General features: G+C 36.5%; 1 protein-coding gene across 5 annotated transcripts in view; it reads right to left on the bottom strand.

The window, feature by feature from the left end:
• Positions 1 to 4,789: 4,789 nt before the first annotated feature.
• CHD9 (chromodomain helicase DNA binding protein 9) overlaps positions 4,790 to 13,107 on the bottom strand; it is a gene marked incomplete at both ends in the record, with an annotated part of 65,276 nt that continues 56,958 nt past the window's right edge. For 3 of the 5 annotated variants that reach the window (XM_079541534.1, XM_079541535.1, XM_079541537.1), the window contains 8 exons: positions 4,790 to 5,653; positions 7,165 to 7,269; positions 8,894 to 9,022; positions 9,607 to 9,828; positions 10,308 to 10,447; positions 11,386 to 11,554; positions 12,316 to 12,588; positions 12,827 to 12,990. In XM_079541534.1, coding sequence (XP_079397660.1) covers positions 4,790 to 5,653; positions 7,165 to 7,269; positions 8,894 to 9,022; positions 9,607 to 9,828; positions 10,308 to 10,447; positions 11,386 to 11,554; positions 12,316 to 12,588; positions 12,827 to 12,990 — 2,066 coding nt within the window. The remainder of the gene's footprint in view (positions 5,654 to 7,164; positions 7,270 to 8,893; positions 9,023 to 9,606; positions 9,829 to 10,307; positions 10,448 to 11,385; positions 11,555 to 12,315; positions 12,589 to 12,826; positions 12,991 to 13,107) is intronic. The other 2 variants (XM_079541536.1, XM_079541538.1) reach the window with 1 other exon arrangement.

Below are 13,107 nucleotides of genomic sequence, written 5' to 3'. Positions count from 1 at the left end.
TGCATCACGGAAACCTTTCTTCCAGTATTCTCCCTGGGATCTTCCCAGTGCAGTCTCCTGATACTTCTGATGACTTTTTGCCAACTTGCAAAACTTTACCAGGAATCTTCAGTACTTGCTATTTCACTATCAGCTTCAGCGGATGAAGACCAGTGATAATGTGAAGATTTCAGCTTCAATCCGAAAAGGAAAAGACTTCTTCCCCTCATGACTCTCAGAAAGAACACTGTTAAGACAAAATTTCTATTTATTCAGGTCACAATTATTGCCTACGTTAAAAAAAAAAAAAAAAAAAAAATAGCAGCACATATGGACAATTCTTTCCTGGGATTAGGAGTTAGAAACCCTCCATTTACAGGAGCAGAAAGCTAAGCTCAGACCACCTGCTTTACTTCAGCAGCATAACAGATGAACTAGGATAAAAGTGGAAGAGATAACAATAATTACCAGGTCTGAAGTTGCTTTGAGAATTGGAATGAACTTGAGGACATGCTGTGAGGTTTTCAATCTTTTTCACCAGTACTAAACACTGTAATCTGACATTAAGATCCCAAATATTTCCCAAATCAGCCTCCCTCACACACAGAAATAGCCTAAGAGTCCTTACCTGAAACAGCAATGAAAATTCTGAACTTACTTTCGTTCTTGTGATGTCTACTGAGAGAGCTTGAAAGGCAGTAGGGTTAAGAAAAAGTAAATAGTTTTCATTGCCTTATGTAAAAGTGCTCCTGCTTCCTTGTGAACAGAAATGTTGCAGTTAATCTTAAGCAGATGGTTTTGTTGTTTTAAAGATATGTGAATATTAGCTAACTTACCCCTTACATGAGAATACATAACATGTTTACGAGACCAAATTCCAAATTGAGATATTCACATTTACATATTTCTCAGTTTTGAGGCTTCACTCTACTTTATTCTATGGAAAAATTTCCCTAACCCTTTGTACTTATTTCAATTAGATGTTCTTAAAATACTGAGTTAAAAATAATCAAAATACCATTCACTGCTTCCAGCAGGCTAGAATTTCAGCAGTAATAATTTACTGACACCACTAAGTTATAAAACATTTCAACACCCTTCCTTTATGTAAATAGTTATGACTTTAAATGATAGCTCAAACATTGCTAAAATCTAGAATTACTATTATTAACTAAAAGCTAGGAAAAGCTCTCTTCTGTAAGAAGTTCCCATTTACTACTCACAAATTTGATCTGATTAAGCAACAGAAATTTAACAGGCTAGATCATCTCTTCCTTCTCAAAGGCTTATGCAGAAACTTCCTACTTGTACCACAGGAGAAAAAGCTGCACAAACCCTAAGAAGTTAACAAAGCAAACATACATATGGCTGCATACATGATGGCTGCTTCTGCACTAGTACTTGCAGTTAAATAATTACACACAGTTAAATAAATATTTATATACATATATATTTAAATCTGTGACAGTTGTCTGATAGACCTGCTAAAAACAAATGAAAAAACAATTTTGTTAGGTGTTCTGCAGGGCTTTTAAGGAGAACATAAATGAGGAAGAACATAAGAACAGGGCACATATACACACGTGCATTTTTATCACCTGCATGCAAATTTGAGAAAGGAAGGACTTACAAAGAAACACGTGAGAAGGATACCACAATTAAAGCGCTATGATGTACTGAAAACAACAGCAGATAATGACAACCAGGAGATAATCTGCATTCGGGGGAAGCATCCACACCCTGTATGAAATAAATGACAAACAGTAAGTGCTGTGCCCAAACTTAGATTGAATAAACATGTAAAAAGTAAAGCAGAGTTTTGAAAATAAAAACACAAAAAGGAAGTCCACTTCCAGAATGCTTACCCTGGGACATTACATGCATCATTATTTCATATCAAGTCAACATGCTACCAGAACCATGACTGTACACTACTCCCTCGCCACAACTACCCAAGAGCTGCAGCATCAGCTCCTTTTGCTTCTAAGACAACAGAATTACAGGAAATTGATTGAAACTGATTCCCAGAAAAGATACTCAAAGTAAAACATATTGTTTTGCAGAAAAATAGACATCCTAGGCTTGACTTTTTTAAGGTCTTGAGAGTAACTTCTGTTCTAGACCTTAACACCGAAACTTAACTTTAGCTGCTCAAAGATGCACATCTAATCCTTACACAGCATTATTTTTTACATATTGAGGCTGACATCATGGGTAGTCAAAGAATATGTTTAATAAAAAATAATTAAACTTCCATTTGCTCTATAGAACATCATAGAAAGTAATTCAATAAATTACAAATGACTTTTTAAGACGCTTGTTCAACTACAGAAAGCAAATTCAGACTACACAGAACACAACTGGCAAATATTGCAAATGTCCAAAAGAAAAACTGGACTAAGACTTGGATCATGAAGCTTGAAACAAGGGATAGAAATACAAGGCAATAACAGCTAAGGTTCTTTTAGTAACTACCAACACACACTTTATCATCACCTTGGATATCCTTTTAATCTTAACTTCAGTATTAGTGTAATTCTACTGAGGTTTCCTTATAACCCTTAACTTTATACAACCGTTTTTGCATATAGTCTAGCTGACAGTGGGACATTTTTCCCCTTCTGGTTCAAACTGATGAAAAATAAACCCAATATATTATGTTCAAGTCTACACCAGCCTTCATTACTTGGAACTATAATTGCCTTATTACATAGAAAGAATCACTAGAATGGTAACCAAACTCACTTGAGCATAATTAGGAAAATACTTTATTTCATAAATCTGATATAAATTAGGTTTTAGCCACAAGATTTAAGATTTCTTTTGTGGGGTAAGGGTGGAAGTGATGGTATTGTTGATGTGCTCCATCAGCAAACTAAGTTAACAACTGTTTGTAAAACTTTGGCTATTTCATAGATCATCCTAGTTAAATAAAAGTGCTATATTACAAAGGGCAAAGTATTAAATATGCAATATTTTTTTTTTTTCCCCACAATGAAGAATTGCTACCCCCTTCTCTTGGCAGTTTTGAATTTTCACTATTGCTAAGACACTGCTTGAAGGGCCAAAAATCAGAATACTATTTGGGAAAATACGTAACCGGCACAATGCAAATGGTACTTGTAAAACTGTGTATGACATGTAACACTGCTTCTAATCGTGGGGTTATTTCGCACATACAAACTTAGATTTCATTGGTAAAGTTCTTGGTAGAAAAAAAAAACAAACAACACAGTTGTTTTACTGTACAAGCAAGCAACAGAACTATATCAAAATATACAGTTTTGCTTTTATTTTTAAAGTTATCCCTTTGTAAAGCTTTTTCAATGACTCCTACTAGTACCTGTATCTGTTTTCTCTTAACACTTGCCTGTTCTTGGATCGCAAATGCTGTAACAAGGGTCAATTGAAATCTCAGTCAGTTCAGAACTTCTGTAAATGTGAATCTGGGCCTCTACTGTGTCACAGTAATAGCAGCTTAAAAAGAAGGAGGAATCAGATCACACATCAAATGTTAGACAGATTTTATATAGTAAAGGGTTTTAAGGTTTTGGACTTAAACAGATGCCTTATGCCCTGTTACTGTGGTTTCTAGGAATAATTTGTCTTCCTTACTATTCAAAGTGCTTTTTTTTTTTTAGTGGGTAACTCAGCATAACATATGAAGTGATATCCCAATATTGATTTGGGGTAATATTTAATATTTAGTCAGATTTAAATCTGCAGAGAAGTTTAAACTCAAAAGGAGTTCAAAACTATCTATACTTAATTTACCATTATTAACTGGTAACTCCAGGAGGTTTTATGACATAAAACACAAATAGAAATCTACACAAACAAAGCAAACAAACAATTTTTACATGAAGTATGCAGTGTTGAAAGGTCTTTTCAGTGGCACTTATGACAGTTTGCCTCTTCTGAGTCTTGGGGCAACTACTCCTCATTTTGGGACTTCTAATTCTGCAGAGGGAGCCCAAAACTTTGCAAGGTGTAAACTAAATAGATCTACATGGTGCCAAGTAGCATGAGATAAGACCATTTTTGGTTTGATTTCCCCTTACTGCTGTCAAAGAGAACAGGTCACAGTGAGGGGAAAAAAAACCCACTAACAGTCCTATCTCAACTCAGATTTTAACATGATATACAATATGTCTTTAGAAAACAAAACAAAACCTGAAAACAAGTAATAGAAACCAATGTAAACTTCCTAAACTAACTCAGCTGAGGTAACAGGTAGCCAGTTTAATTGGCTGATTGGGAAAAATTTATCTTCTTTTAAACACACTTGTACCTGAATTGGAAACAGCAGTGCATCACAACACTAGAGCATTTTCATGTAATTAAAGCAATGGATGGTGATGTAGATTCTACAGCTTTCATGACATTCATTAGCTGCCCAAATTATTGCTGAGTTTTGATCTGTAAATTATAAGTGTCAAGGAGGCTGTAAAACTATATTCAAATTAAATCAATAATATGCATAAAGTATTCTGTGTTCACTGCAAATATATTAAATATACAGCTCTTTCTTGAGCATTATTTTCATAAAATTAACCCCCCAACAAAATTATAATGCCTTTTGTTGTAATTTTACACCATTGTGTATTTGATAGTACATACAAGTTCAGAAACTTATGAACTTCAGGAAATATTACATGCAAAACGTCTCTGAAAGCAGTTTGCACTTCTAAACAAATACTGAAATGTTCGGTCAGTAAATCATTGATGCACTCAACACTGGGTTATTTACAATGAAATAATTAAAGAATAAATTCAAAATCAGTTCATAATTTAAGTGCAGAGTCTGGGGTCAGTCTTCATCACTAGAATCTGAATCTTCAGATGAAGACGATGTACTATCAGATCCAGATGAAGCATCTGCTTTCTCTGAACCTTCATCTGTGCTGTTTTCATTGTGAGAGCTTGGCTCTGTTCCCCCTTTGTCTTCCTGATCTCTAACCCGAGAATTTTCCTCCTTTTCTTCCGTAGGCTTGGCTGAGCCTGTGTCATTACTTTCACTGTTCTGTACATCAAAAATATTAGACTGAGACAAAGCTGGGATATGAAGATTAAGGCCTGGAGTGAGAAGCATCCCTGGATAAAGTATGTTGGACAAAAGTAATGGGTTAAGAGAGAGAGGATTGGCAGCTGCAGCAGCAGAGGATGTTGAAGGAGAGCTTGAAACAGAGTTTTCACCACCAGTATCTGCATTTTGGTCTTCTGTCCTTTCTTTCTTTATATCCGCCTCTTTCAAATCACTTCCCTTTTTATCCTCTGAAATAGATTCTGTAGACTTTGTCAGAAGTCCTCCCATGCCCAGCAAGTTTGGTAATCCAGCCATCCCTGACAGCAGCATGGGGAACATGGCAGCCATGTTCTTAGCTTCTCCTCCAGTAGTTAAGCCAGCTGGCATTCCCATCAATCCTGCCGTTACTTGCAGTGACTGCAGGTTTTGCAGGTTTTGTTGTAAGGCCTGAAGACTAGACAGATCCACTCCTGGAAGCAATCCGTTGGTGAGCAGAGGGTTCACTGATACACTTGCAGCAGTGGCAGCAGCTGCAGCTGCTGTTGCCTTAGCAATCTCACTTTTGGGGCGCCTTCCCCTCCGGCTTACTTCTTCCCGCACAACAGGCCCGGTGAGAATACGGTCAAACATACCTTCTGGAAGAAATCCCTGCAAGAGATGCAGTGTGAATTTTTAGTAATTTGAAAGCGTAAGGTTGTCGAAGTTAAAGAAAAACAGCCCACAAAAACCAAGCACATGCTAAGTGTCAAAGAATTTTCTTGTGGTTAGCAAAGCAGCTTCATCTCTAGACTGGGATTGGAGGTGGCTCTGTGCTACCACCAACATTTAAAGTCCCAGTTCAACAGTGGGAAGAAAGGAGGCACCTTTTCAGACACACTGCTTACTCAACACCTGAGGATTACGTCCAGATCAAATCACATATAGCTAATCAGAAGAGCAGTCTTAGGTTAAGATCTAAAGCGTGGCATTGCTTTGCAGTTGGATCACGTTCCAATCATCTCTTTTGCCACTGCTTCATTAAAAAAGTGCTTATTGCTGCTTAATGTCTTCATACTTCACCTTATCCGTTAACTCAAGAATGAACAATAGAGACTCAAGTGTAATTCTATTAAAATGAAATTCAGATAGCTTCTTTTTAGGATTTCCTAAATATAGTATTTACCTCACCTCCGTATGCCCTCCTTATGTAAGCACTGCATAAACATGTATTATTTCCTCTGTAGCAGTTTTCCATATTTGTCCCTAACAATTGATTGAAAATGAAAAATGAATACGGTAACAGATTTGTTTATATGTCTATGGTTGCATGGCCTAAGACTTAACATTCAGCTGCACAGTTATTTGACCTAGGCAAACATGCAGAAATTCTGTCCGTAAATGCACACATTTCTGTAAGCTCTATGTTAACCATGGTCTGAATGTAACACTGTGCATGTACAAATATGCATAGGAGCTCACATCTGCCTACAAACGTGAGACACTTAGATGCACTTTTTTCAAGCATCTGGGAAAAAGCCACTCACTGAATACATCTTGCTACTAGCGAGAAACTTGGGTAGGACAACCAAGCAGTGTGCTGCTCTTACCAGTAACCGCTGATAATCCATACAGAAGGAATGCATGGCCAAAAGTGAAGTTGTTGTACAGACCTACTCCTAACAGCATATTCACATATTAACCCTGGTTCCTCCTACTGGAATCCCAGCATTAGTTTCTAGCTAATAATACAATGTCTAGGAAGAGTGAAATGCTAAGAAGGAAATAGCTGTATGGCGATATTAATTTCTTATAAGCAAACCAACTAAAAAGTGAAAGTACATATTTAAAATCAGATTTATCTTCTTGTCTCTAAGAATAAGAAAATATTCTGTGAGCCAAACACCTTTCTTACAACTTTCAAAGTAACCTTTAAAAGATTAAAATGTCACAGCATTATAGCACCTTGAACTAAATCTCTGATCTCTAATTTAGGGTTAACAGTTACTGTCCCTTCTCTTCCTCCTACTCACAGCTGTGCCAGCACACCATTCTCGGGAGCCAAGGTGGCTGAAAAAAGCTAACACTGACTCATACTCCACATTTAACAGAATTTAATATCAGAAGTGAAAGCCTTGCCTTCCCCCACCATGTCACAAATATCTCATTCTGCAAATACTCACAGACTGTTTTACAATTTCTCCCCATTCAGGAGCCACTCCATACTCTGGATTTTCTTTCAAGAACCTGCACAAATCCTTCAGAGGGGGAGCAAACGCACCCCCCACCTGGGAAACAGAAGACGGAAGTCAGTAAATACTTCTCTTTTGAAAAGGAAGAAAGGCAAGAATCCTAACTGACATTGTTTTGTTTTTCACTTTTTACATAAAATGGAATACACAGTCTTAATTAAAATTATCAATGCAGCATTTAATTGATTTCTGTTGGTTTATGCAAAGTAGAGTTTTGAAGATTTTGGTGGTGCAGACAAGTTGGAGGCAGCTTATAACTGAGGAAACTGAGAATAAAAACATAACAGAGAGGAAGTGTTTCACCTAAGGTGTGGAAATCTATTAGAACAAAAAGCCAGCATGAAAACAGGCTCTTACAGCAAGCTAAGATCAAATCTCTCATTTATTCATCATCAACTTTGAAGACTCCTCTGGGCATAGCTTACTATAGAAAAGTCAAGAGTCTATTTTTCAAGAGACTAGCTTCTGTACAGGTTCCTTCTCAGAGCAACTATCTCAATGCACTGAAGAGATTGAAGACTCCAGTTCTGCCTCGCTTTCCTCTACAGGTGCCAAAGCTTTTGACCTTAACAGCAGCATAAAAAACAAACTGCTTTTCTTGCAACTACTCTCTAAGAGAAAAACAAGCCAGCTGCATAACAGGAGAAAATGCTCCAGATGTCGATGCAATACCTCAAAGATTCTCACTGGATTGCTCCTCTAGGATTACCATTGACATTCAAAGATACCATCCCACATGTTTCTCTACATTTCTTCCATAAACAGCAATGTTCTATATGCTTTTCTTGAATATGGCCTTTCAGCCTTCCTGAAATCCTATTTTCAAATGAATTATGCCACACCCAAACTTTAATCACCTATTTGAAAACTTGTGTTAAGCACCTGACTTTCTATCCTCCACTGTTAAGATTTTAGACAAAAATCCCCTTCCTGCTTTTGTTCCCTGTTAAGCTGCTACTTAGCCTGGCAGTCTGATTTACAGGGAATATATATATATATACTGGTCACCCATAAAGGCTGAATGGCAGAGAGAACTAAACAAGAAAAATACAAAATAATCCAGTGCACAGGATTTAAGTAATTTGAAGGGACTACTAATATAATATTAATCATATCAAGAAGTAGTAATGTCAAAATGAGATAATGTGCCCAAAATTAAGAATGTGTGAAACTCCTTTTCAGAACATAAACTATAATAATTTGCTTGAAATTTAAAAGCATGCTAATTTTCACTCATCTTGAAGCAAATTAAGATTATACAGAAAATAAGAATTCTCTCTGAAAAAGTTGCTGTAATAAGTCCAATAGTTAAATTAGATCAGTAAAGTACAGAAGAGCAAAGTACTGAAGAACAAATTTCAGGGCCATACCAATACAGTGGGCATGACTATTAATCAATGGCTCAAGCACTGCAATACACGACGTGCTCAACTTGGGCTAAATGTAAACCACAAAGTAAGTTCCTAACAGTATCATATATGTTTTCAGTTAAAAAATGCTTGCTAGAAGATTCTAGCTGACCTCCTTGTATTGCAAGAAAGCTGTACACAAAACCTCTTACTTGTACGCAGTATTACACTTGCTAAAATATTAGGAGTTTGTCATTTCAGGTAACTTTTCATTTGGAAAACAGATGAATGGAAACAGTTAATATGAATACCTTTCTTGCATTTCTTCTATTTATGAGCTGGACACGTTCTTCACCAGTCAAACTATTGACATCTAGTTTATTAGGGTTTCGACAACGGTGTCGTTTTTGTTTGGGCCTCCCTTCATGCAGCTGCATCCTCTGTTATAAAGCAATTAAAAAGTCGATTATTTTTCTGATATAGTTGCTTTTAAAACAGTAAAGTGGCTTTCAGAAATATTTTTCTGTTTCAGAGCTTTGTCCAACAGAGAATGTCATAAATAATACTTCCTTGTGTTCTGTGCCACATTAACCAAGTTTTAATTAAGAAATAACATGAGAAAGTCATACTCACAACATCACTATCGTACCATTGTAATGTAGCTAATGGGATTCTTCAAACAAATAATCTTTCGTATCACTATGCTGTAATGTTATTTTCAGCTCCTATAATTTCTACTTAACTAATCATTTTCACTATAATAGGAGGCTTCTTAGATATTTTTGAAATCCTATGTAAAACTAGACAAGGACCAAATCTTCGCTTAGTGTTACTTTTCTTAGCAATTATATTTGTAATGTATTTGGCAAAAATCAAATTGCTTAAGAAAAAAAAAAACCTTCTCCTTCCTGATCAATACAAAAGAGCAAAGAAATGAAGAATAATTCCATGCAAAATGCATTATCAACTTAAATACATTTTATGTGATACATTTTGCTATTAGTTGATCTGAAAGTATACTCACAGGAATACAAGCTCCTAAATCTTCAACATAGCCAGGATGTTCCTTCAGCCACCTTTCTAAATCCTTCCTTTTGGGAGCATCATCACCTGCCAGCCTCGTTCCATCTTTTAGGTTAATAACAGGAACTGGACTCTCTGCATCAAGCATGCCTTGAGACTGCGTGTAATTGAGTGCTGGGCTTATTCCAGCAGCAACCTGACACGAGTTAATACCTGGATTTACCTGGAGAAATTCAAAACATGGCTCTAACCACTCCACAGAAAACAATCACAATTACTTCATTTATGATACAATGAAGGCCAGCGTCCTGCAGATCATTAAACACAACCTGAAGAACTCAGAAAGACTAGACATGCACATGAAGATAGCTCCCTTTAAGCCCCTCTAAGACCAGATCCTGTCACAGGAAAGGATGTAAAAAGTGTTGCTATGCCATACACTGAGTTTCTAATAATATGCTGCTAATTACAGCAATACTATGTTAAAAAAGATTATTGTTACGTGCTATTTGTTTTACATTCATTACATTTAGCAAAACTCCACCAATTCTTACTTGTGTAGCAATAGACAAAATTCACAACAATTTCAGAAAAAAACAGTTGAGAAAAAAACCTTTTTGTTGAATGTTGACAGTTACGTGCAGTTAAGGAATTAACAGTTATCTGGATCTTATTTTTGGATAAAGATTTAACTTTACTTACATGATTGGGCTGCTTATTTCTGTTTACAAAGAGAACATCAACTCCTTCCACGTTCTTCCTTCTCCCTCTTCTCTTTTTGAGTACAGGTTGACTATCAACTATCACTCCATTGGCGCTGGCTGTTAAGTGACTGGAAGTACCTAACCAAATTACACAGCAAAATTTATGTCAGATGCTTAAATTATTTATAATAATGAGCGTATTTGAATAACGAAAGAAAATGAAATTGATACAGTACTAGGGCAGATAATTTCTGCATGTAATATATAAAAAACTACAAATAGAAGGATGATATTTTTAGAGACTTTCCATACGCATATGTAATGCTAACTCAATGAATTACAGCCATTTGATCAGCATCTGACCTAAAGGAAAAACCCAGCACAAATGCTACAAATATTTTAATCCAAATTTTAACTGCTCGATTCAAGCTCATTTTACACTGACAATGTCAACTTACTGTTGCTTATTATGAAAATAACTTCTGAATGTTTGGCTGTAAGCCAAATAACTTGTTTCAGACTATTGCCTTCAACTTTTTCATTACACGAGACACAAGAAATCATATGAAGAGTGCAAAACAAATAACAGAGGCATAAGCCTGGAACTTTACAGCTTCACTTCCAAACTAGACACAGTATGTTCTGACTAATTGATCACCTACAGCACACAGTGGCGTGCTTTACAGTAATTAAGGTCTTCTTACAGGAGGATTTATTATACATAATGGCATCCTTCAACTAAATGAACGTCACAAAAACTGACTGTGAAAGTACTTGTGGTCCAATTCCATGCTCCAACTTAAGTGCCTAGACTCCCTAACAACCTGCACACAATTGCTCTACGCTATAGTTTTGAATACATTTCACAGCCAGCATCTCTCTCCACTGCCTATACATGCAGATCAACAGAAGAGCAGAAAATAAGAAGAATATATTCTAGAATATATAGAAGAATATATTCTAGAATATATAGAAGAATATATTCTAGAATATATAGAAGAATATATAGAAGAATAAAGAAGATTTATTACTAATCCTTATGCCCTTCTGACATTCTGCGAATTCACAGTACATACCTGATTCAGGAAGTGATTTTGGGAAGTTGACAAGGCTGGTTTCTGAAGCATTCTGGAGATCACGAAGCCGCGCCAGGTATTGCTGCTGTCCCAGTGCACCCTCCTCGCTTTCAAATGGCCTTTTCTGAGACAGTCCCTGCTTCTGAAAAGTCAATTTCAAACCACCTTCCTGTTAAATAAATCCCAGGGTTAGAAGCGTCTCTTCTGAAGCAGAAATGACTACTTCATAATGAGGATTCTCACATACAAATGCTTACACCAGAGGAGTTGAGGAAGAAAAGCCATATACCAGGCCTTAAAACTAGTCCTACTTCTCCTCCACATGATGGAAGCTGACCAGAAACTTCATGGAATTGCCTATAAATTTTAGGTTACCTGCCCACTTAACTGAAAAAATGCAGATGCTGAACTCTCTAAATAAGCATCAAATTCAATTACAAGGGACGTTGTATTATGTGCTATCAACAGGTCACAAAAATACAGGTTTAAAAAAAAAATGTTTGAAGCATCTAGCCTACATTTTAAAGTGCAAAATTTACCTGTAAACCTCCATGAAAAATAGAAAGTGCTTGCTGAATAGGATATGCTGAAATGTTAAAAAAAAAAAAAAAAAAAAGCCAAAAAGCAGAAATATTGTTCATATATTATTATTATTTTTTTAAATGGCATAAAACAGGCTGGCTGAGGAAGCAGAATTTTAATTCAATTCAGAGAGAAGAATAATGAAAATTTCCCTCCAGAGGTTTTGAAAACTGAAAAGAAAAAAAACTGAAAAAACCCCAAATACTCAATGCCCAGAAAAAGCAGACCCAAATACCCACAAACAAGTGTGTGAAGGAAGTGAGAGTAAGAGCAGGCAGCCACTTGCAGGTAAAGCATGCCGCACACCGCAATCGCAATCAGGTCCTAGGGCAATAAAAATAAACATACGTCATTGATTTTCACTGTAAACTCCTTTTCTCGTACATGCTTCTTCACCTTTGACATCTGTGGTGACTGATCATATTCTTCCTTAACAGCTGCAAGAGGGGGTGTTGGTGCACCGGGCTCACTGTAATCTGTAGCTGCACCTGGACTATCCAGAAGTTTGGTTGTGTAGAAAGATGCCACTGTATTGCTGTCATAGTTCCTTCTTGCTGAAGGCCATTTACCCTTCAGCACTGTTTGACAAATACTATCAAGCCGGTTAATCATAACTCGATCCTAAAAAAGAGAGAAAGCATTTTTACAAGAGTAATGCAAACTAGAGATCAAACTCCACAGATTTTGACTATTCAAAAACAGCTCCAAAGAGCACAATAATGCTCAAATGAAAGTCCGCCCCCTCCCTCCAGTTATCTTCCCACAGCTACTGTGATACGGTTTTATCATACTCAACTGAAGAGTGGTGTGACAGCCCACCTTCCCCTATACGCTTCATTTTCAAATATGATAAACTTGCCTTTGGCCAGTAAGATGCAGCCAACATGTATCCACCTTGTAGGAGGTAAGTGGAATTTGGTGTCCCGTTATTCATCTGGAAACTGTCTTGCGTCTCATCGTGTGTTGTACTCAGAGAAGCTACACTCTCTTCATCATATGCTTTTATATGAGGGGTTCCTTCTGCTAAATAAAACCACCAGTATAACTTCATATTGGAAGTTAAAAAAAACACTTATAGTAAGAAGCTCAGGTGAACAACATGAAAAACAAGGTTCAGAGAAAGACCAAACATAATTATAC

This window comes from Tetrao urogallus (genome assembly GCF_951394365.1).
Source record: "Tetrao urogallus genome assembly, chromosome: 12".
Taxonomy (NCBI): Eukaryota; Metazoa; Chordata; class Aves; order Galliformes; family Phasianidae; genus Tetrao; species Tetrao urogallus.
The sequence above is the reverse complement of the archived record's forward strand: the minus strand, read 5'-3'. Positions and strand labels throughout refer to the sequence as shown.